Genomic DNA, 24,572 nt, shown 5'->3' with positions numbered 1-24,572 from the left:
AAAGGGCAGCAGAAAGGAAAAATGTCGTTTAAACTTCTAATAAGCTCATGTCAACTTAACACAGTGTAAATGCAAGGCTCAGCCTCACTACTATGAGTGATGTCATATTTGAGGTGGCAGAGTGGGCTAAAGAACGGTGATGGATTAAACCCAGATCTTTTGATTGGGTGTGAGTGTTTAATTGATTCAGATGCTCCGTCCATCACCACCCCCTTTTGTACCATATTTGAGGTCAAAGCAGTGCATGGCGGTGGCTCGAGTTATAGTTAGCACTGCTAACTATAATTGGTGGATTTCTGTGTTTTTTAGTTTAAAACATTATTGTTGACACTGACAAATTCACCTAACTATAATGTTACTTTACCTCTGTTTTTTTCAGGAAATTACTGGGTATTTTTAAAGTACATTTCCTTTTTTTAACTGTATGTATGGTAGAATAACTGAATATGATATCCTCTGTAGGGAATAGCTTTCGTATTGTAACTTAACAGGAAAGGGCGCACGCTTTCCAAATGTTTCTGAAAAATGATGTTTGAGTATAAAACAGAAAATACAACAATATTTGTAGCAGTCAATTTCCACAGTTCTCCTGACTCTCATATTGAGATATTTTTGAAGCACGTTTATTAATATTGTAATAGCATACTTTTTATAGTCTTCGTAGCTGCTTTTGCATTAAAGTTGTAATTAAAATTCAGAATCAGTTTTTTTAATACAGCGTTAAGTATAAGTTTCATTGTATAAATCTATTTAAGTGTGTGATTACTCACTAGAGTTCTATATTTTGTTTTAATCTACTGTTTAGAGTGCTTTTTTACGTAATCAGATTTTTTTTGGGAAAACATTTATTTTTTAGTTTTACAAATAAAAACCAGCATTGCAGCTGTAATTTCAATGAGCACAAAAACCGAGTACAGGAAGACTACTGCTCAGAGCTATAACTATCATAGCAGGTCGATGTAGAGTCATGGGCCAAAAACCAGTCGTTCAGATCTCACCACACAAGGATATCGGACCCAGCCGTTTTGTCCCATATACTAGGCTTCATATGTACCTCCTCGGCTAAAGACCATTTAGCTACATACCTGCATCATTGTACCATCTCTGGGGTGCACTACTGCATTCAAGTAATGTCAACCCTACGCCTAGCAAGGACCAGCAGCAACTGCAACATTTTTTACTACATCTTGTGAACTTTTGGCCTCTTTAGGCCCCCCAATAAACAACTCTGAGGGGTCGCCATCACTCGCAAGGAAGTGATACCCAGGAGTGCATCCACCACCCAGTTCCAGAAGTATTGCACTACTCGACAGCCCCAGGCCAAGTGAAGAAAATCAGTTCCCTGAACACCACAACGGCCGCTGTCTGTGCGAGCATGCAAGATACGACAAAGAGCCTTGGGGGTCAGGTAAGTGCACTGCCAAAAATGATAAGGTACCAGCTTACGTGGTGACCTCAGGATATCCTCTGTTTAATGTCATCATGGTGTCCAATGCCGATGATACACAATTGATTGTCACACTGGCTCAGGATGAAGGAGGATCTGCAATGCGTTTCAGGTCCTGTCTGGTAGTACTGGCTCAATGGATGAACTCTAGCTCCCTAAAACTTAAGGCAACAAAACAGTGGTGCTCATAGTTGGAAAGCAACCTTCTGTGTGGTCTTCAGTGTGGTGGCCGAGGACGCTAGGCCCTATTCCTTGCCCAAAGCCTAAGGTGAAAAACCTAGGAATATGGTTTGATGTACAGCTCTCCTTTGATGAGCAAATAGCTTCCTTAGCTGGAAAGTGCTGCGTCTTGCTTAAAATGTTAGCCAAGATTTCTGATGTATTTCCTTTGCTCAGCTAAGAAGTCAGTACTACAGGCCCTTGTGATCTCAAGAGCTCAAGACTGGAATGCCATGATAGCCTTTACATCGGAGTCTCCCAGGGCAGAATCCAGAAGCTCCAAAGAGTACAGAATGCAGCTGTCTGACTTCTTTTGAAGCTCCCTAGATGAGCACACATGTACCCTGCCTTGTCTGAACTTCACTGCTCCCACTGGAAAAACACATCACCTTTAAGACTATGTGCCACTGTTAAAACCTTTTTAACAATAGAGGTCCACATTATCTGCACAATTTGTGGAAACCTTAATCACCTGGCCGGAGTTTTAGATCCTCAGATATAATTCTGTGAGGAAAAAAAGCCAGAATGGATGATTTTTAGGTCGAGCCTAGCGCAGTGCGCATGTGATGCTCTATGGGAGGCTTCTTGTGAACACTCTAAACTTCCCCAAAACTTCTCCGTGTGGGTCTGACAACTCCCACACATTCAATTGGCCTTTGCGTGTGGCTTTCATTAATGAAAGCATGCAAATGGCCAAAGGCGGGTGCATGTCCCAAGTCTTCTCTAAATGTTCACTCCCACGGCCTTTGGGTCTCGGGAGCGAGCAGCGGCGCGCAGGGCGCAACTGCATTCCTCCCTCATCGTGGCTCATGTTACTAATTAAACACAGCGCGGTTGCTTTCACTTTCGCAGCTGCGCTTGTTTTTTTTTTAACATCAACTGTGCTTTCAGACTGCTCCCTCCTTCCAACACAGCATGGTGAAGTGCTTTTATTTACTTCGCTGGTGCTTTCAGATCCCTCCCGCCACACACCATGGCGAAGCGCGTTTATTTATTTAATATCACCGGTGCTTTCAGACCCCAGCTCGGTCTCTTTTACTTTCAAAATAGATCACAAGATATTAAGCTCAGTCACTGCCTCTCTAAACCTCAACCTGTCTCACTTGGTGTCCCACAAGGTTCTATCCTCTCCCCAACCCTATGCAATCTTTTCATGGAACCTCTCACCCTCATTCTCAAACAAGCTAAAATCAGTTACCACCTCTATGCCGACGATACCGAACTATAATACAAGATCAAATCCCACAATTACATCCTTCACCTCAACGACACCCTGACTAGAGTCCAAGCCTGGTTCCATCTTAATCATCTCAAACTGAATCCTAAAAAAACTGAAATCTTCCTTTTCACTCCCCCAAAAAATTCCCTTCCCATTCAACTCTGGGTAAATGATATCAAAGCACTTAATTGCTCCCTCTCCACCTCTAATTCTGTCAAATCCCTAGGCATCAGCATCGATCAGAATCTTACTCTCATCCCCCACATTAAAAATGCAGCCAAAAGTGCTGTTTTCACCCTTCACCACCTCAAAACACTTAAACCTTTTATTCCAGCTGATGACTTCAAAATCATTGTCCAATCACTTGTCCTTTCCAGGATTGACTATGATAACGCCACACTTGTTGGCACCCTAAAATCCATCTTTCTCCGATTAAATCTGTTCTCAACCTAGCTGCCAGACTTATCTCTGATTGTAAAAGATTTGACCACATCTCTCCTGTTCTTAAAAATCTCAATTGGCTCCCAATAGAAGGACGATCCACCTACAAGATTGCATGCATTACTCGCAAAGCTCTTCACCAAAACACCCCCTCTTACCTTTCAACCAAACTACAAAAAGCAGGGTGTGCTAGGTCCCTGAGGAGCACTAACTCCCTTATCCTGATCCCTCCTAGACTCAAATGTAAAAAGACCCAATCCCGTGCATTCTCTGGTAATGCTCCTACGATTCAGAACTCTCTCCCCAAGGATCTTCGCTGCAACCCCTCTTACCCTCTCTGCAAAAAAAGACTCAAAGTACTTCTTCTCAACAAATATTGGGGTACCTAATGTTACTGACTCCGACCCTGCTCACTCTTTTTTCCTTTCTCGTTCAGTCCTCTACCCACCCCCTCTCCCTCCTTTCATATTCTCTCTCCCCTTCTCTACACCCCCATCTCTCTCTTAAATCTCAACACTCATCGTCCCCTTAATGATCCCTTTGTTTTCTTTGCCCCCATCGCTCATGTGAATGCTATTTTTTATCCCATTTGAATATTCTGCACATTGCTAATTTTTCTTGATATGTGGACCTACTTTGTAAAGCGCTCTGATACTCTCGGGTCCAGCAGCTCTATATAAAACCTTTTAAATAAAATAAATAAAATAAAAAGTGTGAATTAATTCACCGAAATGCAAGGGCAAATCCGTATTTAATAAAGCGTGCACTTCTGTGCGGGTGTTTGCCACGTGAAGGACAAATGTTTCACGAGCAGATGTGAGGGCGACTTCTTTCTGAGACAATAGAGCTCTTATGTGACTAATCTTGTTGAACTCTGCTTTGAAGATTGGAATCGACGGCCAGATGGAAACATCAACTTCCCATGTTGGGCAGGAAACATTACATTTTTACAGCAGACTACACGTTCACTGACTGTAACCACGTAAGGAATGCTGGCTACCATCCCACAACAATCGTTGTTGAAAAGTAAAAAACTACAGTTTGCTAGTATGTGAATGTGGGTATGATAGCAGGTGCCGGTGTACCTTTTAAAATACAGACTAAATTCGGCTCATTCTGATTACAAGAGCCATGCAATTAAATATTCCTACACATTAATGAGTAATCTGCTGTTGTAGTGCAATCCTCTCCATTCAAATAAACCTCTTTCCCCTCCCTAAGGCACCTATAGGTAAATGGTAGTGACCAAGCTTCATGAAGATAAGCGGTGCCCAGAGGCTCATATCTGCCAATTGCATAGTACTTCATGCAGGCCTCGAATTTGAAAAGGGGGAAAGGTAATGCGATCAGCCCATGGATAAGCTACCCAGCTGAATTTGTTTCGGCCACAGAAAATGGTAACGGTTCTAACTTTTCAATATGGAACATAGAAAAAGTTGCATCCTTCATACACATAAAACGTTGCTTTTCAGTTAAATTAAAAGGGGCAAACAGAGATGATGTATTCATGTAGTGCCAGGGCACTTTTCCTGATTTCAATGTCTGCAAAGTCCATGCAAACTGCATAATAGAACGCAATTGATTTTAACCATGGTACAAAACAGACACATCATCTTGCACAATATCAATAACAGACAAAACGATATTATCTAATGTGTAAATGTGGGAGGAAAGCATGTTAATGCTGTTATCTACAACTGCTAGCACTTTGTCAAAATTTGCTTGATCTATTGCCCTAATGCGAGAAACAGCCACAATCTGGGAAAGTTTCCAAACTTCGTTGTAAATAGCATATATCCACCTTTTGGGTGGATCATTCCACAACACTATTACCCTCAGGTCTGTATGGAGATGAAAACTTGACTTGGACCCCCAACGAACTCATGGCATCCTTGTATGCCTTAGAGGCGAACGCTGGACACTGATCCGAATGGAAGGTGCCAGAGGCAAAAATCCCTACAAAGATACGCAAGTCTCTTATGACACTTTGCGAATCAGCGCTGCGGTGTGGCCACACACAAAAAAGTGTGTGCAAGAATCAACTGGAACTAAGATGTACTTATACACAGTATCAGAGGAAAAAGGACCGCAGTGATCTAAATAAACACAACCAAGTGGTCTATTAGAAATGTACAACTGCATCTGGGGCGGACGCGTAGCAGTCGAAGGCTTAATCTGCTGACAAATGTCACATTGAAGGACATAATCACGCATCTGCTTGTACAGTCCCCACCACCAGAAACGTTGTTGTAACTGAGATACAGTAGCCGAAACACCCGCATGCGCAGACGCAACATCCTCATGGGCAGCTGTAATCAGTGTGGACCTGCGGTCCGCATTGGGAATCAACCTTTCACCAACGTCCGGTATTTTCACATAAGGAACTTTATCAGGACTTAAATGATAAGAATACTTTGAAGGGAACCCCTTAGGACATTTAGTTCCCTTCTCAGTAGCGGCTAAGCATGGGCGTAAAATCCGTTCCGTTTGCGGAATTTGCGGAATTTCTGCAATTTCGCGGTCCGCGAATTTCGCGAAATGGCAGTGGTGAACCACAGGGTGGCAGTGATGAACCAGAGGGTGGCAGTGATGTACCAGATGGTGGCAGGTGTGAACCAGAGGGTCGCAGTGGTGAACCAGAGGGTGGCAGTGATGAACCAGAGGGTGGCAATGATGAACCAGAGGGTGGCAGTGTTGAACCAGAGGGTGGCAGGGGTGGACCAGAGGGTGGCAGTGGTGAACCAGAGGGTGGCAGTGATGAACCAGAGGGTGGCAGTGATGAACCAGAGGGTGACAGTGGTGAACCAGAAGGTGGCAATGATGAACCAGAGGGTGGCAGTGGTGTACCAGAGGGTGACGGTGGTGAACCAGAGGGTGCTGTGATGAAGCAGATGGTGGCAGTGGTGAACCATGGGTGTCAGTGGTGAACCAGAGGGTGTCAGTGGTGAACCAGAGGGTGCTGTGATGAACCAGAGGGTGGCAGTGGTGAACCAGAGGGTGGTAGTGGTGAACCAGAGGGTGGCAGTGATGAACCAGAGGGTGGCAGTGATGAACCAGAGGGTGGCAGGGGTGAACCAGAGGGTGCTGTGATGAACCAAAGGGTGACAGTGATGAACCAGAGGGTGGCAGTGGTGAACCAGAGGGTGGCAGTGATGAACCAGAGGGTGACAGTGATGATCCAGAGGGTGGCAGTGGTGAACCAGAGGGTGGCAGTGATGAACTAGAGTGTGGCAGTGATGAACTAGAGGGTGGCAGTGATGAACCAGAGGGTGGCAGTGGTGAACCAGAGGGTGCTGTGATGAACCAGAGGGTGGCAGTGGTGAACCAGAGGGAGCTGTGATGAACCAGAGTGTCAGGCACCGTCTCTATGCTCCTCGGGGCTGTGCAGAAAAGCCTATACCCACACCCACACAACAATCCCGGAGCCTGAAGTAGTTAACACAGACTCACAGAATAGTTCAGTGAGCGCGGGAAAGGAAGGGAACAGCGGGGAGGGAGATCTGTAACGACAAAAGACACTATGTTTAGAACAACACCCCCCCTTCCACCTCAATTGATTCCTTTTAACAACCAGTTTTATACCAAAACACTTGTGTCTCTGAACCCCTACCTGAAAAGGAAAATAACGAAGTCTTTGTCTACAGGAGAGATAGGCTTAGGGTAAAACCAGAGACTGCAACCAACTAGGAAAGAACAATGAATACAATAAGGTTATCTGATATTCCTTAAAGGTTGCATATACATTAACATCAATAATTGACATACCACATTAGTTCTGTGTTCTGATTTGGGCTGCACTTTTCTCTCTGAGTAGATACCCCCCCAGGGTTTTCTCTCCTGCACTGAAGAAATATAATGAAGAAAAAATTGTGCACAAAGAGAAACAAAGAAGTACACTGTAGGTTACTTCACCAACATTTCTTTCCTTTCCTGAAACGAAGTGCTCTAAAAGTCTATGTGCAGAAATAGGTCCTTGAAACACTTATATAGTCTTTTAAGAGAGATGTGAAATACTCGTATAGCAGTTTGAGCCCAAACCACCTTGACCGAGAGCAAGAGTTGAATTATCCTGAATCAGACACTGTTAATGTTCAACTCCAATTTAACCTCGGAAAGATAACCGGATTTTCCCTGCATGAGAAGGCAGCCGCTCTTCTCCTCCAACAGGGAAAACAAACGTGGGTTCCACAGAAGAACAAATGTCAATGAAAGAGTGTATGATACACACAGCCGCGTGTATCTCTGGACGGCAAGACTCAAACCAAACTTAACACCCAGCCGGGTGCCTCCAAACCATAATCCAAAAGAAGGTTTGTTACTCACGATTACACCGCTTACTCTCTCTTACCAGCCAGTGCCCCAACTCGGCAAGAATTATCGGCGCCAACAGCAGACGCCACAGAGCTTTGAGTCCTGGTATTGCGTGGTTTGCGTCGCTACGTTACGTAGCCGCTTGGTTTGCTGGGAAACGTAGTTCGATCATGGAGGATTGCCGATTGCCACGCATAACGCGGACAGCGGCGCACTCTGACCGTAATCCTGACACAGAGGGTGGCAGTGATGAACCAGAGGGTGGCAGCGGTGAACCAGAGGGTGCTGTGATGAACCAGAGGATGGCAGTTATCAACCAGAGGGTGGCAGTCGTGAACCAGAGGGTGGCAGTGATGAACCAGAGGGTGGCAGTGATGAACCAGAGGGTGGCACTGGTGAACCAGAGGGTGCTGTGATGAACCAGAGGGTGGCAGTGATGAACCAGAGGGTGACAGTCGTGAACCAGAGGGTGGCAGTGATGAACCAGAGGGTGGCAGTGATGAACCAGAGGGTGGCACTGGTGAACCAGAGGGTGCTGTGATGAACTAGAGGGTGGCAGTGATGAACCAGAGGGTGACAGTGATGATCCAGAGGGTGGCAGTGGCAAACCAGAGGGTGGCAGTGATGAACCAGAGGGTGGCAGTGATGATCCAGAGGGTGGCAGTGGCGAACCAGAGGGTGGCAGTAATGAACCAGAGGGTGGCAGTGATGAACCAGAGGGTGGCAGTGATGAACCAGAGGGTGGCAGTGGTGAACTGAACTAGAGGGTGTTGTGATGAACCAGAGGGTGGCAGTGTTGAACCAGAGGGTGACAGTGATGAACCAGAGGGTGGCAGTGGTGAACCGGAGGGAGGCAGTGATAAACCAGAGGGTGACAGTGATGAACCAGGGGGTGGCAGTGGTGAACCAAAGGGTGACAGTGATGAACCAGAGGGTGGCAGTGGTGAACCAGAGGGTGGCAGTGATGAACCAGAGGGTGGCAGTGTAAATGATACAATGGAAATCCTCCAAAGGCCGCCTAGTCAATGGTGCAGGATGATGAAACTCATACTGCAAAAACTCTTGTGACTGCAAGGAGGCATCAAAAACAAACATGACATCCGGAGACGTCAATGATGCAGCCCATTGTATCCACCACGGGTGAAAAGCTTTAGAATTTGGTACACTGGCTTCCGTCACTGCCTCTAGTGCAGGATACGGGGTAACAACCAACATGCGTTTTCCCTGCGACAGTGCACGTTCGTTAAGAATCGCCATTTGCACTGCTGTCAAAACTTTTTCCACAGTGGAAAACCTCTTTTCAGCCGAAGTTTACAAGTGTGACTTGTAAGCGATAGGCACTGTGTCATCCTCGTTAAAAGTAAGGTATGTGAAACCCACCGCCCCAGGGATGATTCTTATCACCAGATTGGTGTGGTTATCAAAAGTCAGTAAGAATTTAGTTTCTAGAAGATCAGCCTGCAAAGATTGCAAAATGGCTGAATGTTGAGGCAGCCAGCACGATTTGGTAAAAGTAGGGTGTATCAAAGCATACAAAGGCTTGATACGCTGGGCATATTCGGGAATATATGTACTCCCGAAATTCAAAAATCCCAGCAAGGACTGTAATTTTTTCAGTGTTTTAGGAGCACTCAGCTGTGCTCATTTCTCCAAGAAGTGAGGAGCTAAACCTTGACCTTCATTGTTGAGCTCATAGCCCAGGAACAACACTGTGTACTCTGCAATGTGAGACTTTGCAAAGTTGAATTTGTGACCGAAGTCCGCAAAGTTACAAATAATGCGGTCAATGCGACACAGATGTGCCCAAATTTCTCGTCTGTGAGATAGATGTCATCCACATACGAACACGCATCTGGGTCTACTCTCTCCAAAAGAGAGACAATGTGAGCAGCAAACACACCCGTACTATTTTTATAGCCCATGGCCAGGCGTTTAACTTGGCCTGTTTGCTCCCACTTGTAAAACTGGTCCATTGGGAACTCAGTCCTGACAAATTGTGGGCAAAAAATGTTGGATATGTCAAGTGTGGTTTTAAACCTTTTGTACTGCACAGGTATGGCAATGTGAGTTTAAATACCGGTAATCCAATACCAAACTGTACGAACCGTCAGGCTTGGTCACAGTGAAAAGTGGGTTATTCATCGGTGACACACAAGTTTCAATCACTCCTTGATATTACAATTGTTGAAGGATTTCCGCAACGGAAGCCTTCGATTCACGCCGTTTGGATATTGAGGTTGAGGCTGTGGAATGATCCATAAAGGAATCTCGTTATGTGGGGAAAATTGATCCCAACCACAGTCGCAAGGGCCTTAGCCCACTCTTCTGCAAAATTCAGTGCATGCTACTTAGACACTGTGTGCGCGAAATTAGGGAGGATTACCTCCTCCCCTCTCGGAGCTGCGAGAACAAAAGGTGGGGGCCAGTCAGCCTCCGCTAACAAAATGTCATAGGTAGTTGTAAGATTTTCCCAAAATACCCCTTTTATTGTACGTTGTATGTCACCTTCAATTAAAAGGACAATTTCAAAAAGCCTGTCGGGGGAGCTACCCTAGTATCAGCTGTCTCCACAACAACATATTGGTCAGTCGCTGTCATCTTCAGTAGTGGATGCAGGGCTTCTCGTACTATGGTAATCTCCGCCACGCTGTCCAACAACGTCAGCGCCCATGTCTGATTCCGAAGCTGCGTTCTCAATATCTGTGGCATATATCGCAGTTTAAGCGGCAACTTTCTTTTTCTGAAACTGGAGTATTTTCTGTGAAGAATCGTCCTGCTTGCCTTTTCCGACTTTCGGGCGGGGCTGGTCACAACTCTGCTGGCCACCCCGACCTCTACCGCCGCTTTCACCATCCGGACGAAGAGGCCGATGTGTCCTGTAAAGAATGAGGAGAGCATTGATCAGAAATCTGAAATCTATCAGGCGACTTAATCGTAGTGCGGTCGCGCAAATCATAAACGCGCTCAGTAGACGCAGGCACTGGTGATGGGGGACGGAACTCCTGTTTCTGTTGCTGTTTTCCCTGTTTTTTATTTCTTTGGAACTGTGGGTTGAACGTCCGTTTCAGACTTCGCACCCTGAGTTTGTTTTTTATCTTTAGCAGAAAAGGGCTTGACACCTAATTTATTGCGGCCAATGGTTTTATAAGCCGCCGTAATAATTCTCGGCAACTGTCGGGGTTTGTCGGCATCGAAAACCTCGCATAAGGCATTAGCCACTTGAAAGTTCACCGCATCTCCCTTTACATTAGAAAGCACCTGATCAGAAAGTACATCAAATGAGCCCACGAGTCTCATTCCCAATTCAACTGCAGCCTCTGGTCCGTGTTCGTCCTGAACACGCCTAATGACCGTCAGAAGGACAGCCATTGATGGAGTTCCGAAGCACCTCCTGTACACTGCCGCAAACATCCTATCCCATGACTCACAGTCAACGGCTTCCGGTACCAAGTCCTTGGGTAAACTAATTGTAAGAATCCTGTGTTTTTCTACAGGAGTCAAATTAGGAAATACTGCTTCCAGCTGGCCGATAACTGCATTGACACTCACGGGACTAAGCTTCATTCCGCTCGGTCCAGCTGGAAGGGCCGCAACACCAGGGGCCCCACCCTGGAAATTGCAGGTAATATATTGAACTAGAGCCCGAATAACACTGAAAGAAGAGTTATACGTGGTCCGTAATTCAGCAACGAGGACCTTCCCGCACGAGGATGCGGGGTGAATCCAGCCAAAACCGGCCAAGAAGCGCCTGGAATGGACAAAAGACCCAATCTAATCTCCGTTACACTGTGGGGAAGGGCGCTATCAAACCAAATCGGAATCTCCTGTGTCCTATAAGGAACATACTCCAAGGGCACGGCAGTGTGAGTGTAAGTGTTAAACACCTGCTGCAGGAAACGTCACACATGAGTAGAAAATCTCCAACGGGTAAGCAACCTCAGCACTCACCACCAAAATAATTGCCATGCCCTCCAAACCAACGTTATAGGCCTGCAAATGATTGCGGACCGCAATGCGACTATGCTGCGGTATGTCAAAGTTAGCCATAGTGACACAGAGACGTAAAGGTACAATGTAAAACAAAATAGCACAACTGGGTAGTAATTCAAAAGGAAACCGTTTTGAAAGATTCAAGCTTGAAACGACCTATGTAACTATAGGTAGGTTTGTCCGACACTATTGTTATCCGGAAACAATAGTGAAGGGGCTAAGGACTGATAGAAGTAATACTCAAGCGTCATGTAATAAGACCACCATCGTATGGGCGCCATGTAGCAGAGATTCTGCTCCTCCACAGAACTGTGCTTAGAGACTTGGAACCTCAGTGAATTAGGGTGTACCAAAACTCACCTCAGTACCCAATATCCCCTACCAGACTAGCATCAGTATCTCATTGGCTCTTCCATAACACCAATGATTAGACAACCCAGAACATGAAACTTAGATTACCTCAGGCAATGTGGGACACATGAACACTCTTTCGTTATACTCTCATACCTGTCCAAAACAGGGAGTAAAAGAAGACACGTGCAAGTTTGAAATATTTATTTCTAATGCCGTGTTCTCATGCGCAGTATCTTAGCTAATACAAGCAGACATATTATAAGCAACAAGATTATCAGCATAGTTACTATTCCACAAAATAGAAAAGGAGAAAGCATGTTATAATGCTAAATGGAAACAGGTTTAAAATATACCTAAATTTCACCCTCCCTTGCTAGTAGGTTATTTTATATCTACAGAAGGTCTCTTGAGATTACAAGGGCTGCCCCACACCTCTGTTACTAGCAGAAATGGATCACATCAGATTCTGCACCAGCTCTCAGCAGGCGAATGTTCTCCAAGTGTTGGTGATCATGCCTACGCAGTGCATTATTAAACGCGCCAAAATCAGAGGTGGCCACAGTTGCATATATTTTATGTCTAGAACGTGCGCTGATCAGTCTGAAAAACAACCACTGTTTTGAAATAACCTTGAAGGCCTCGGCACTCACTGTTCAGACAAAGCTTACCAAGCAAGGCTGCTAATATAGAAAAACATATTATTCTTGTGTAAAGCAAAACACTCTGCTAGACTCTAAACATTAATTATAGTGTGCCGTGTGCAAAAGGCAGCAGAAAGGAAAAATTTCGTTTAAACTTCTAAATAGCTCATGTCAACTTAACACAGTGTAAATGCAAGGCTCAGCCCCACGACTATGAGTGATGTCATATTAGAGGTCAAAGCAGTGCATGGCGGCGGCTCAAGTTATAGTTAGCACTGCTAACTATAATTGGTGGATTTCTGTGTTTTTTAGTTTAAAACATTAATGTTGACACTGACAAATTCACCTAACTATAGTGTTACTTTAACCTCTGTTTTTTCAGGAAATTACTGTTATTTTTTTAAAGTACATTTCCTTTTTTTAACTGTATGTATGGTAGAATAACTGAATATGATATCCTCTGTAGGGAATAGCTTTCGTATTGTAACTTAACAGGAAAGGGCGCACGCTTTCCAAATATTTCTGAAAAATGATGTTTGAGTATCAAACAGAAAATACAACAATATTTGTAGCAGTCTATTTCCACAGTTCTCCTGACTCTCACATTGAGATATTTTTCAAGCACGTTTATTAATATTGTAATAGCATACTTTTTATAGTCTTCGTAGCTGCTTTTACATTAAAGTTGTAATTAAAATTCAGAATCCGTTTTTTTAATACAGCGTTAAGTATTAAGTTTCATTGTATAAATCTATTTAAGTGTGTGATTACTCACTAGAGTTCTATATTTTGTTTTAATCTACTGTTTAGAGTGCTTTATTATGTAATCAGAATTTTTTTTAAACATTTATTTTTTAGTTTTACAAATAAAAACAAACATTGCAGCTGTAATTTCAATAAGCACAAAAACCGAGTACAGGAAGACTCCTGCTCAGAGCTATAACTATCATAGCAGGTCGATGTAGAGTCGTGGGCCAAAAACCAGTCATTCAGATCTCACAACACAAGGATATCGGACCCAGCCTTTTTGTCCCATATACTAAGCTTCATATGTACCTCGTCGGCTAAAGACCATTTAGCTACATACCTACATCATTGTACCATCAATGGGGTGCACTACTGCATTCAAGTAATGGCAACCCTACGCCTAGCAAGGACCAGCAGCAACTGCAAACATTTTTACTACATCTTGTGGACTTTTGGCCTCTTTAGGCCCCCCAATAAACAACTCTGAGGGGTCGCCATCACTCGCAAGGAAGTGATACCCAGGAGTGCATCCACCACCCAGTTCGAGAAGTCTTGTACTACTCGACAGCCCCAGGCCAAGTGAAGAAAATCAGTTCCCTGAACACCACAAGGGCCGCTGTCTGTGTGAGCATGCGAGATACGACAAAGAGCCTTGAGGGTCAGGTAAGTGCACTGCCAAAAATGATAAGGTACCAGCTTACGTGGTGACCTCAGGATATCCTCTGTTTAATGTCACCATGGTGTCCAATGCCGATGATACACCATTGATTGTCACACTAGCTCAGGATGAAGGAGGATCTGCAATGCGTTTCAGGTCCTGTCTGGTAGAACTGGCTCAATGGATGAACTCTAGCTCCCTAAAACTTAATGTCAACAAAACAGTGGTGCTCATAGTTGGAAAGCAACCTTCTGTGTGGTCTTCAGTGTGGTGGCCGAGGACGCTAGGCCCTATTCCTTGCCCAAAGCCTAAGGTGAAAAACCTAGGAATATGGTTTGATGTACAGCTCTCCTTTGATGAGCAAATAGCTTGCTTAGCTGGAAAGTGCTGCGTCTTGCTTAAAATGTTAGCCAAGATTTCTGATGTATTTCCTTTGCTCAGCTAAGAAGTCAGTACTACAGGCCCTTGTGATCTCAAGAGCTCAAGAGCTCAAGACTGGATTGCCATAACAGCCTTTACATCGGAGTCTCCCAGGGCAGAATCCAGAAGTTTCAAAGAGTACAGAATGCAGCTGTCCGACTTATTTTGAAGCTCCCTCGATGAGCACACATGTACCCTGCCTTGTCTGAACTTCACTGCTCCCACTGGAAAAACACATCACCTTTAAGGCTATGTGCCACTGTTAAAACTTTTTTAACAATAGAGGTCCACATTATCTGCGCAATTTGTGGAAACCTTATTCACCTGGCCAGAGTTTTAGATCCTCAGATATAATTCTGTGAGGAAAAAAAGCCAGAATGGGTGCTTTTTAGGTCGAGCCTAGCGCAATGCTCTATGGGAGGCTTCTTGTGAACACTCTAAACTTTCCCAAAACTTCTCCGTGTGGGTCTGACAACTCCCACACATTCAATTGGCCTTTGCGAGTGGCTTTCAGTAATGAAAGCACGCAAAAGGCCAAAGACGGGTACATGTCCCACCTCTTCTCTAAATGTTTAATCCCACAGCATTTGGGTCTCTGGAGTGAGCAGTGGTCGCGCAGGGTGGCAACTGCATTCCTCCCTCATCGTGGATCATGTTACAAATTAAACACAGCATGGTCGCTTTCAATTTCGCAGCCGTGCTTGTGTTTTTTTAACATCAACAGTGCTTACAAGCTCCTCCCACCTTCCAACACAGCATGGCGAAGCGTGTTTATTTATTTAATATCACCGGTGCTTTCAGACCCCTCCCAACACACCATGGCGAAGCGCGTTTATTTATTTAATATCACCAGTGCTTTTAGACCCCTCCCGCCTCCCAACACAGCCTGGACTATCAGTGGCCATGCAGCAGTCTCGCATCGTCTCCAGCACGGCCTTTGAGCGTCTTGCCACCCGGAGAGCCACTGGTCGGTGCAGGGGGCCAGAGCCCCAGTCCCAGCACTGGTAAACAGGATCCAGTGCTTAGATTCAGTGACCAGCTCAGCCAACAGGCAGTTCCATATCATAACGGCGGTCGGCCCACCACGAACCTCGTCTCATCCGGTGCTCAGCCCTGTGGCCAGTCCAGGCCTCAGCAGCATGATCCAGCTTCGGGGCATCAGAGGGAGCCCCAAATGACTATGTTACTAAAATTGGTTATGATTAGTTCCGCTGAACATTTAAGGCAATAATATTTTTACGATCTCGCGAGAAGATCGTGAGAGTCAAACACACATTCCCCTACGTTTCCTCAGAAGGGGCTGTACTCCATTTTGGGTTCTCATTTGGTATTAGGGTAATAACAGTGGGATATTTCTAAGTGAATTCGGCAATGGGCCCGCGCTGTAACACGGTGGGAGCAGATTTTTGTCACATGCTGTCGAGTTGTCCTCAACATGGAACATATTGGGAGGAGGTGGTCACACTTTTGCATGATGTTACGGACACGGACATGGAATCCACTATAGGCCTCTGTTTTCTGCACTGGTTCCCCCATACCTCTAGGAATATGGTAACGAGTACGTTTATAGACTTGGGACTTTTGCTGGCGAAGAGAGAGATTACAGCCCACTGGAAGGCCAAGAAGGGCCCTAGTTTCCTGAGATGGCGCACTGAGTTTGTTAAATGGGCGGAATGCGAGGGGTCCACGAGACTGCAGCTGGCGGCCCGCACTAAAAGTGACAGGGCGTTAAAGTTGGCAAGAGCTTAGGAGGCACTAGTACACTTATTAAAAATCCCGCATACCGACTCTGCTGAGGAATGGGGTGCATCAGACTTGGAGACGCCACCCTGAGGGGATACACCTCCATAGGAGGATGACTACACTGATTTCTCACATGGGAACTACCTCTGACAATAGAGAATTGCATCCTTGTTTGCTGTTTTGTACTCATTCACTATTGACACAGCAGTGACTTGTTACCACCATTGATCACATATATTTGTTACGCCAGTGGGGAGGGGAGAGGAATAAGAGGGAGGGAATAGGGGTTGCATTTTGTGTTATCAGATTTGTGGTGAGTGGCTAGATGTAGTTATTCGACACTGGCAGGTCTGTTTATTGCACAGGAAATCCGATTGATATTATGACAATTTATGTTTGACACATTATTGTGGAGTATATTTTCTTCTGCTGCACATGCTTTATCAGATGTGGGAGGTATTCCTTAGATATAATTCAATCGCAAAGCCTGCTACTGCGTGTATAACTGTATTTTGATATTGAATGCAATTGTTTTGTGTGGTAAAAACAATAAAAATATATTTACAAAAAAATATGGTAATAACAGTGTTTTCTTGTAATTCTAAACAAATTCAGACATTAGAGATGTTGATTAGCTTGGAACAAGTGATTATGAATTATTCCATCAAGTATATAAAGCAATAATATGTTTACAATCTCGTGAGACACTTGTGGGTATTTGACGAGATGTCTGGGAAAGGAACCACACAATAAGGAAGGATTGTGATTGGTTCATGTCCATACCATTTTTTTTAAAGAAGAAGATTCCACCCTTTTGCTTTATTTCACTATTGGGTGTGGTGAGAGTAGACATACCTTCCTCTCAAGAACTATATTAAGAGATCTACAATTCCCCAGACAGCTTTTCACTCAGTAAACATGGTGTAGAATAAGGTTATCAATATTATTACACTTACTAACACTTCACAAGAAAGTTTATCAAATATATTATTATTAATAAATACCTGAACTTGAAGTTCTTTCTTAACTGTAAATGAAGACACCACTCTTTCAGCTCTGCATAAATTCACTTCTGCTGAGCACAACTTAAACAGGCTTCCTTCTCCTCCGATGCACCAAGAACAAACTGAGCTATCTCTGCTTCTGCACTCAATCACACTTCAGCATTTCTTCATGCATGTAATAACAATGGTAACTATTAGTTGATCTTTGGCCTTTTTTTTTACTTCTCCCCATACAATCTTGCAAGACTCTTGATGGATCGTAAAACACCTTATGGCAGGCACAGTAATTTTTCAGTGCGGGCATCGCAAGTGTCTTGCAGGATTGCATCAGCCTCATGGGGCAAGCCTCACCCCGTGAAGCTTGCACTCCACTCTCTGGAGACTGTTGGGAAATTGCAACATACTTGTAGGGAAATAGTTGTATTCAGGAGGGACTAGCCACTTCACTGAGTCCACTTTCTTGAACAAAGGGTCTGCATACAAGGGTGTGAGAAGGGACCTCTCTTTTCAAACCTCTCACTCAATGACAAGTATGCATAGTAGGGTATATGAAGGTACTGGCCTCTCTGCTGAGACCTCTCACTTGGATTACAGGTGTGCATAGTAGGGTGTGTGAAGGAACTGCCCACTCCAATGAGACCTCTCTGTCGGATCACAGATATGCATAGTAGGGTGTGTGGTGCTTCTCTGCTGAGATCTCTCTTTGTAATTATTGATGCATTATAGTAGGGTGTGGGGAGTGACTGAGCTCTCCTTTCAGACCTCTCTCTCAGATGACGAATGTGGGTAGTAAAGTGTGGGGAGGGGCTACCCTCTCATTCCAGACCTCTCTCTCAGATGATGGGTGTGCATGGTAGGGTCTGTGGAGGGCTTGGCCTCTCTGCTGAGACATCTCTCTGTAAGGATATGTGTGTGTAGTAGAGTGTGGGGAGGGTCTGGGCTCTCCTTTGAGACCTCTCTCTCAGATGATGGATGTGCGTAGTAGGGTGTGGGGAGGGACTAACCTCTCCTTTCAGACGTCTCTCTCAGATGGCAGGTGTGCATAGTAGGGTATATGAAGGAACTGTCTTCTCCATTGAGGCTTCTCTCTTGGATGACAGGTGAGCTTAGTAGGGTGTGTAAAGGGACTGCCCTCTCCAATGAGACCTCTCTGTCAGATCACAGATATGCATAGTAGGATGTGTGGTGGGACTGGCTTCTCTGCTGAGATCCCTTTTTAGGTTTCGCCTGACGTCCGCTGCGCAGCAGCGTTCGCGCAGGCGAAATCTAATGTTAGAACATACTGGCTTTGGTCCCGCCGTCTCTTCCATTGGCTAGCTCCATAAATGGAGGCTAGCCATTGGAAGAGCGATCTGTCCGTCATTGCTGGAGCAGATTCGTGGGCGTTCCCGTGATTTGTACTCATCCCGCCCTCTTGCGATCGTCATGCGGCGGTGGTAGTGTTTTTTTTTTTTTCCGGTCATGTTTTTGTCTTTTTCGAAGTGTCTTCTGTTGGAGTGGGCTGCGAGTGTTAACTTGCCAGGAAGTACTGTGTATTTGCGATCAGGTAAGCTAATTTTCTTTTAACTTTTGCGTGTCTCCCTGCTGTTGTGTTTGTTGCCCCCGTGTCATGTTCGTTTTACGTTTTTCCGTGTCTTCTTGCTGTTGCCTCTGTTTTCCGTTACCCCGTGGTGTTGTCTATGTTGTCCCCGTCTCATGTCCTCTCCATGTTTGTTTTACGTGTTTCCGTGTCTCGTTGCTGTTGTCTTTGTTTTCCGTCAATGGAATGCTTTCGTCAGCTGTCATGTCCTCTACATGTTTTCCGTTACTCCGTGGTGTTGTCTTTGTTGCCCTTGTCTCATGTCTTTTCCATGTTTGTTTCACGTGTTTCCGTGTCTTGTTGCTGTTGTCTGTTTTCGCCACGACAAGCAGTCTGTGGCACTAATTGTTGATGTCCCAGTGTGAGGAACTGGGAAGCTGCAATTTGACCCTGTGTGGGAGAGAAGTGCGCGCTGAACAGCCTCGAGACAGTGCTAACTGGTGAGGGGTCCGCAACTGCGCCCAGTGCAAGCGGGTACATATTGTTATTGCGTTTCATAGAAAACTTAATGGACTTTATACGTGGTTCTCATGTTAATAAAGCGAATACAATGTTAAGTGTGAGTGGCTTTTACGTTGCCCCTACCCTTGAAGCGAATGTAATTACCATTTAGGAACACTGCATTTAATTTATTTTTTTCTGCGAGAAATGCTTTTAAGTACGGGTACACTTTTAAATAGCATTGGTCAACCAGACCGTCTTTCAGCTGAGCTGCCTGTGAGCATGAGAAGCAGAGGCCATTCATTTGAACCGTGGTGTACTACATGCAGTGAGAATGCTGCAACTATCTCCCTAATTGGTGTTCAAATGAAACTAAAGTGCCCGCGGTAGCTCGGATCTCAACGTGCAGGGTCTCATTAAAAAATTCAGCACTGAGCTCCCAGTGGCGCTTGTCCACGCAACGCTTTGTAATTTAGCATTTAAACATTCCACATATACCCCACGCCCAAAGATGAATGCACCGATGCATTTATTTCAAAGAGTCTCAAAAGCGTTTATTCTAATTGACCAATGAAAATCATAGACACTACACAAGTGCATAGCACTGAAGGTATTAAATGTGTTCCGTTTTAAAATTGCTCAAAGAACAGTAAGCAAGTATTTGGCCGTGCACTTTTCACCAGTGTTCACAGATAAAAAATATGTACAGAATAAAATTTACGGTATATCAACATAGAAAAGAAACACGTTTTTTACAAGACTGTTAAAGACGTTTAAATACACAGCTCTGTTTTTATAATTACAGTATTTACATCGAGCACCCTGCGCATAGCACACGGTACTGTGTAATAAATACACAGTTGCTAGTAAACCACAGTATACTTCCCCAGTGAAGAAGTATAGCTGTTACATCGCCCAATAGCACATGTGGCATCGTATGTCTGCCCTGATTTTAAGTCTACATTATTTGATCGCTGGATATTTTGAGTCTATAAATGCGATATTAAAAGTGAAATTACAAGTCCCAGAATGCATCATTCTGTTGTCTAAAAAAACAGAGACCCAAGCAGCAGAAAGTGTCACACACGTCATACGGGGGCCAACTGGCGCCTATGGAAAAGTCAGTACTTCAGCACTTTATATCCTGCACCATTGAGAAGAAGAATACAATAAGTCTCACATTTGAGAGAAATTAAGCAAATGGCAATGTAAATAACAATGCCATTTACTTCTCTATTTCCTAAACCAACACATAAATACAAACTTTGTCATTTACAATGCCAATAGCTCAAACATTTCCAAAGGCGAAACCATTGCATTGTAAATGCTTGTTGTAATGATGGATGTATATAGTAGGGTATAGGGAGGGACTGGGCTCTCCTTTCAGACCTCTCTCTCAGATGACGGGTCTGCATAATAGGGTCTGTGGACGGACTGGCCTCTCTGCTAAGAAATCTCTCTGTAATGATAGATGTGCGTAGTAGGGTACGAGGAGGGACAGGGCTCTCCTTTCAGACCTCTCTTTCAGATGCCAAGTGTGCATAGGAGGATGTGTAGAGGAACTGGCTTCTCTGCTGAGACCTCTCTCTGTAATGATGGGTGTGCGTAGTATGGTATGGTGAGAGACTAGCCTCTCGTCTCAGACCTCTCTTTCACATGATGGGTGTGCATATTAGGGAGTGTGGATGAGCCTTAACTCAAATCACAACTCTTTTCAAACCAATGAGCATAACAAGTTGAGTCTGATAAACACCATATCCAATAAGACTCCTTCATACAGTAACAAGTGTGCATAGCAGAGTGTATTCAAACATCACCTACTCCTTCCTACTTTCATGATCCCGTGAGAGTCTCCTGAGATTGTAGCATTTAAAAAAACATATAACCTTCTAATCATCAGATACTCATCTCTTACACACCTCCTATCAAAAACAAGGATCACAATATGCATTCCTACTAATAGAGTGTATTGAGAACTCACCTACTCCTTTTTACTATTCATGATGCCGTGAGAGTCCCGCGAGATCATAAAAATGAGTTAAAAACAACAAACATTTATTATCTTCACAGTAGTTATCCCACAGACACCTCCGCTCTAAATCTAGGGGGACAGCATGCCTTTCTGCTGCCCCCTTATATAGCGTTTTACTTCATTTCCACAACACCTCCAATTTTACACAATAAACAGGTATGGCGGCCATTTAATTTCTTACATTTCAACAGCCAGCCAATCCTCGCGAGCCTCTCTCTCCCATGAGAGTGTGAAGGCTCATGCGGAAAAACTGGCCTTTCGACCAATCACAGGGTACCTTTTTGATTTTGTGCTCTCTCGGGATGCCCGCAGGACTTTCCAGAGCCCAACTGCCAAAATATATAATTTTTGTGTTACACTTAATATCTCAAAAACTACTGAATGGATTAACACGAAATCACATTAAAGCACAATCTGCAGACCACAATCAAGCTTCCTACCGAATTAGGTGTCAATCTGTTCAGCAGTTTTTGCTTTGGCCGTGTCTAAAGAAGTCCATGGAAAATGTATGGGCATTTTATGTTTTGGGACCCCCTTTTCTGCCCCCGTTTGATTTATCACCCTGAAACGTTCCGGGATTCTTCCTCAGTACTTTCATTAAGTTAAAAAATATATGGCAGTCTCTGGATGGTTTAAAAACTGTCACCTTCATTGTTATTGGTGAATCGGTGGCCAATGGAAAAGCTCCAATCTAGGTAACACGGGAGTCCTACCCTCGTAAATTAAGGAGGCACCCGTTTTGGAGTTCGGCAGTGGCTCAGATGGGGAATGTGGAAAGGGATTTAATGGCTAAATGGCCTGAACCGCAGCTGCTGGATTTTCTCGTCGACACATATGGGCACTAACTATTCAAGTTTGGGGTTGTCTGTTTATCAAATGGCACTCACGAGAGTACTCTGTTAACATCATGCGGCTGTAATGAGGGGCATGGTGCACACAATCTGGAGAGTGGTGGCCCATCTGGACAAAGAAAAGCCGATGTGGAAGAACTAAAAGTGGGTTTTAATGGATGCAAGAGCAGAAATTAAATGATTGTGTCCCGATGTATGAGGCATTCATTACGGCAGAGAAAACTACAGTAGGAGTTACCTGGATTGGAGCTTTTCTATTGGTTTAGATATTAAATTGTGAAATGGAATAGATTTGCAATCATGTATTGGTAGATATACAAATCTTTAAGATTTTGTAACAGTGGTGCTGGTATGTAAACAATTTAAGCATTTATGGTACCGAAAGCTTATATCAATTATTCCTAGAACAGCCATACAGCTCTATATTGAAATGTGCCTGTTTTATGTAGAAATATATAGATGGAGGTGATAAGGTGTCAGCTTTGCCGAATATGAAACTGAGCAATTACTTTGAACCATAGAAAAAAGAAAGTCCCAACACTATTAAGGGTATTATTCTTGTGCCATTTATTGAGATTACGGGGTAGTTTGTAATGACAATAAGTTGCAAATCTTTGGAAGTTGTCCTGTCTTCAGTGGTCACCACAACGGTCTGGGCCAGGGAGTAATGATCTCTACTTCTCTTTTGTAGGAGTGCCCACTCGTGCCCTCCCGCCGGTATCCTCTAAGGAAAGGAAAAGTGATTGTAAGTGGCTAATCTTTCCACTGTCTCAGCTATAGCCCTTGTATTCTCTTCTGCCTTCTTATAATGTCTCTCCCTTCAGACTTCGTCTGTATAATCTTCCTAGTACCTTTAGTGCGTCTTCTTCTAATACCCTGTCTTGAACCGCTATCGCCATAATTAAGAAAATTAAACCAGAGAAAGAAAAGAGAGAGAATATAGCATGCGCTCTCTATCTCTCGAATTGTACACTAATTTACATCAGGTTCACTACCGTTCCTTGGAGAACTCTCTCTGGGAAACCATTTACACTGTGTACCCAGTTTCTGGGAGAGAGATAAACTCAATAATCACAACTTAGAAAGGGTTGTCAGCTTTTAGTTTACTCTGCTGTTGTGGTGGTTATGTCAGGGTGCGTGTGACTTCCTCCCCCTCCCTTTCCAACCATGTACCCTTGCGGGCGGCGTGGCCAGCAGCATGGCCTTGTAAGTCGCAAGCCGCCGCAGCTCCGGCGAGCCGACTTGATCCGTCATGCATTACCCCATCCTGGTACCGAATACAGATCTGAAACACCGAGCGGAAAGGACCGCAACATGGGAGGAGAGACTGGAGCTGAGCTAGAAGAGCAGAAAGGTGCGGGAACCGAGAAGAGAGACGAGCGCTCGAGAGGCAGAGGCGGCTACAAGATGGCGGCGCCTGATCTCTACAAGCGAAGAGAGAGACAACGGCTCGGCGACCGACCTGAGAGTCCGGGAGCAACGAGACAACGCGGCGGGAAGCTGGTGAGAGGCCCGAAAACCGCCGGGATACCCACTACAGAGGTCAGGGTAGGCAAGCAGACAGCAAGCGCCGCACTGCGGAGCGGGCCGTAAACTGGGGCCGAGCCGGCAGGAAGGGCGGCGAGGACGGTGACAGGCGCGTACTGCCCCCCCAGAGAGACAGTACGTCCCCTGCTACCCCTGGGAAGTTTAGGGCAGCAAGGAGGCAAATCGAAGACCGGGAGGCCGCCTTCCCGCACCCCCCTTCCCTCTCCAACATGACCGCATCACCCCATAGACTCAAGGGGAGGTCCTGGAACAGAGAATAGGGGGTTGAGTGAGGAGTAGTGCACCCGGGGGGCACCGGCAAGAAACTAAAGGCGCATGAGGAATATCGGAGGCAACATTCAGACGTAGAACTGGCCCCTCTAGAGCCTGGTAGATCTGCCGAAGCTGGGAAAGCCACGCACCGGGCTGGGAGGCCGGAACAATACAGGTGCACTGGGACGAGGCGCAAACTGGGGGAACGTGGAGAGAAACGCCGGGATCTGTACAGTTCTAACGAAGATAAGTGGCGACACAGGCCTCGGGCACACGGCCCACATCCGAACGCCCTCAACCTGGGACTACCCCCCACTCGGGTGGACCACGCAATACACATTAACAGGAGCAACAGGCAGGAGGGGCATACAGTGTGGAACTGAGTCTGGGGTCTCAAAGTACCGGAGTGCATAAGACGGACAGTACTTGGCCAGACACCGGACAAGGCAAGCTGCGCAGCGAAAAAGTGGAAGGAGGAGACCGGTCTAGGACCGCGAAACAGAAGGCGAGACCCCGCAAACCCCTTCCCCCCCCACCCCCCCCCCCGGATAGGTCACTGTAGACCGCCAAGCGACCAGCGAGACATGGGGAAAAAGGAAGTGGTTCCCAGGGCCCCAAGGCAAGGTACTATAGACAAATTCGCGACAGCGCCACATATGACCGGACCGGAGGGCA

The 24,572-nt window shown here is 45.2% G+C and overlaps 1 protein-coding gene across 2 annotated transcripts in view; it reads left to right on the top strand.

Moving 5' to 3' along the window:
* LOC144828401 (NFX1-type zinc finger-containing protein 1-like) overlaps positions 1-24,572 on the top strand; it is a 1,040,362-nt gene that overhangs the window by 353,830 nt on the left and 661,960 nt on the right. For both annotated transcript variants that reach the window (XM_078686524.1, XM_078686523.1), the window contains exon 6: positions 22,789-22,842. In XM_078686524.1, the coding sequence (XP_078542650.1) occupies positions 22,789-22,842 (54 nt within the window). The remainder of the gene's footprint in view (positions 1-22,788; positions 22,843-24,572) is intronic.

This window comes from Lissotriton helveticus, chromosome 4_1 (assembly GCF_964261635.1).
Source record: "Lissotriton helveticus chromosome 4_1, aLisHel1.1, whole genome shotgun sequence".
NCBI classification, from domain to species: domain Eukaryota; kingdom Metazoa; phylum Chordata; class Amphibia; order Caudata; family Salamandridae; genus Lissotriton; species Lissotriton helveticus.
This window is presented reverse-complemented; position numbering and strand designations above follow the sequence as displayed.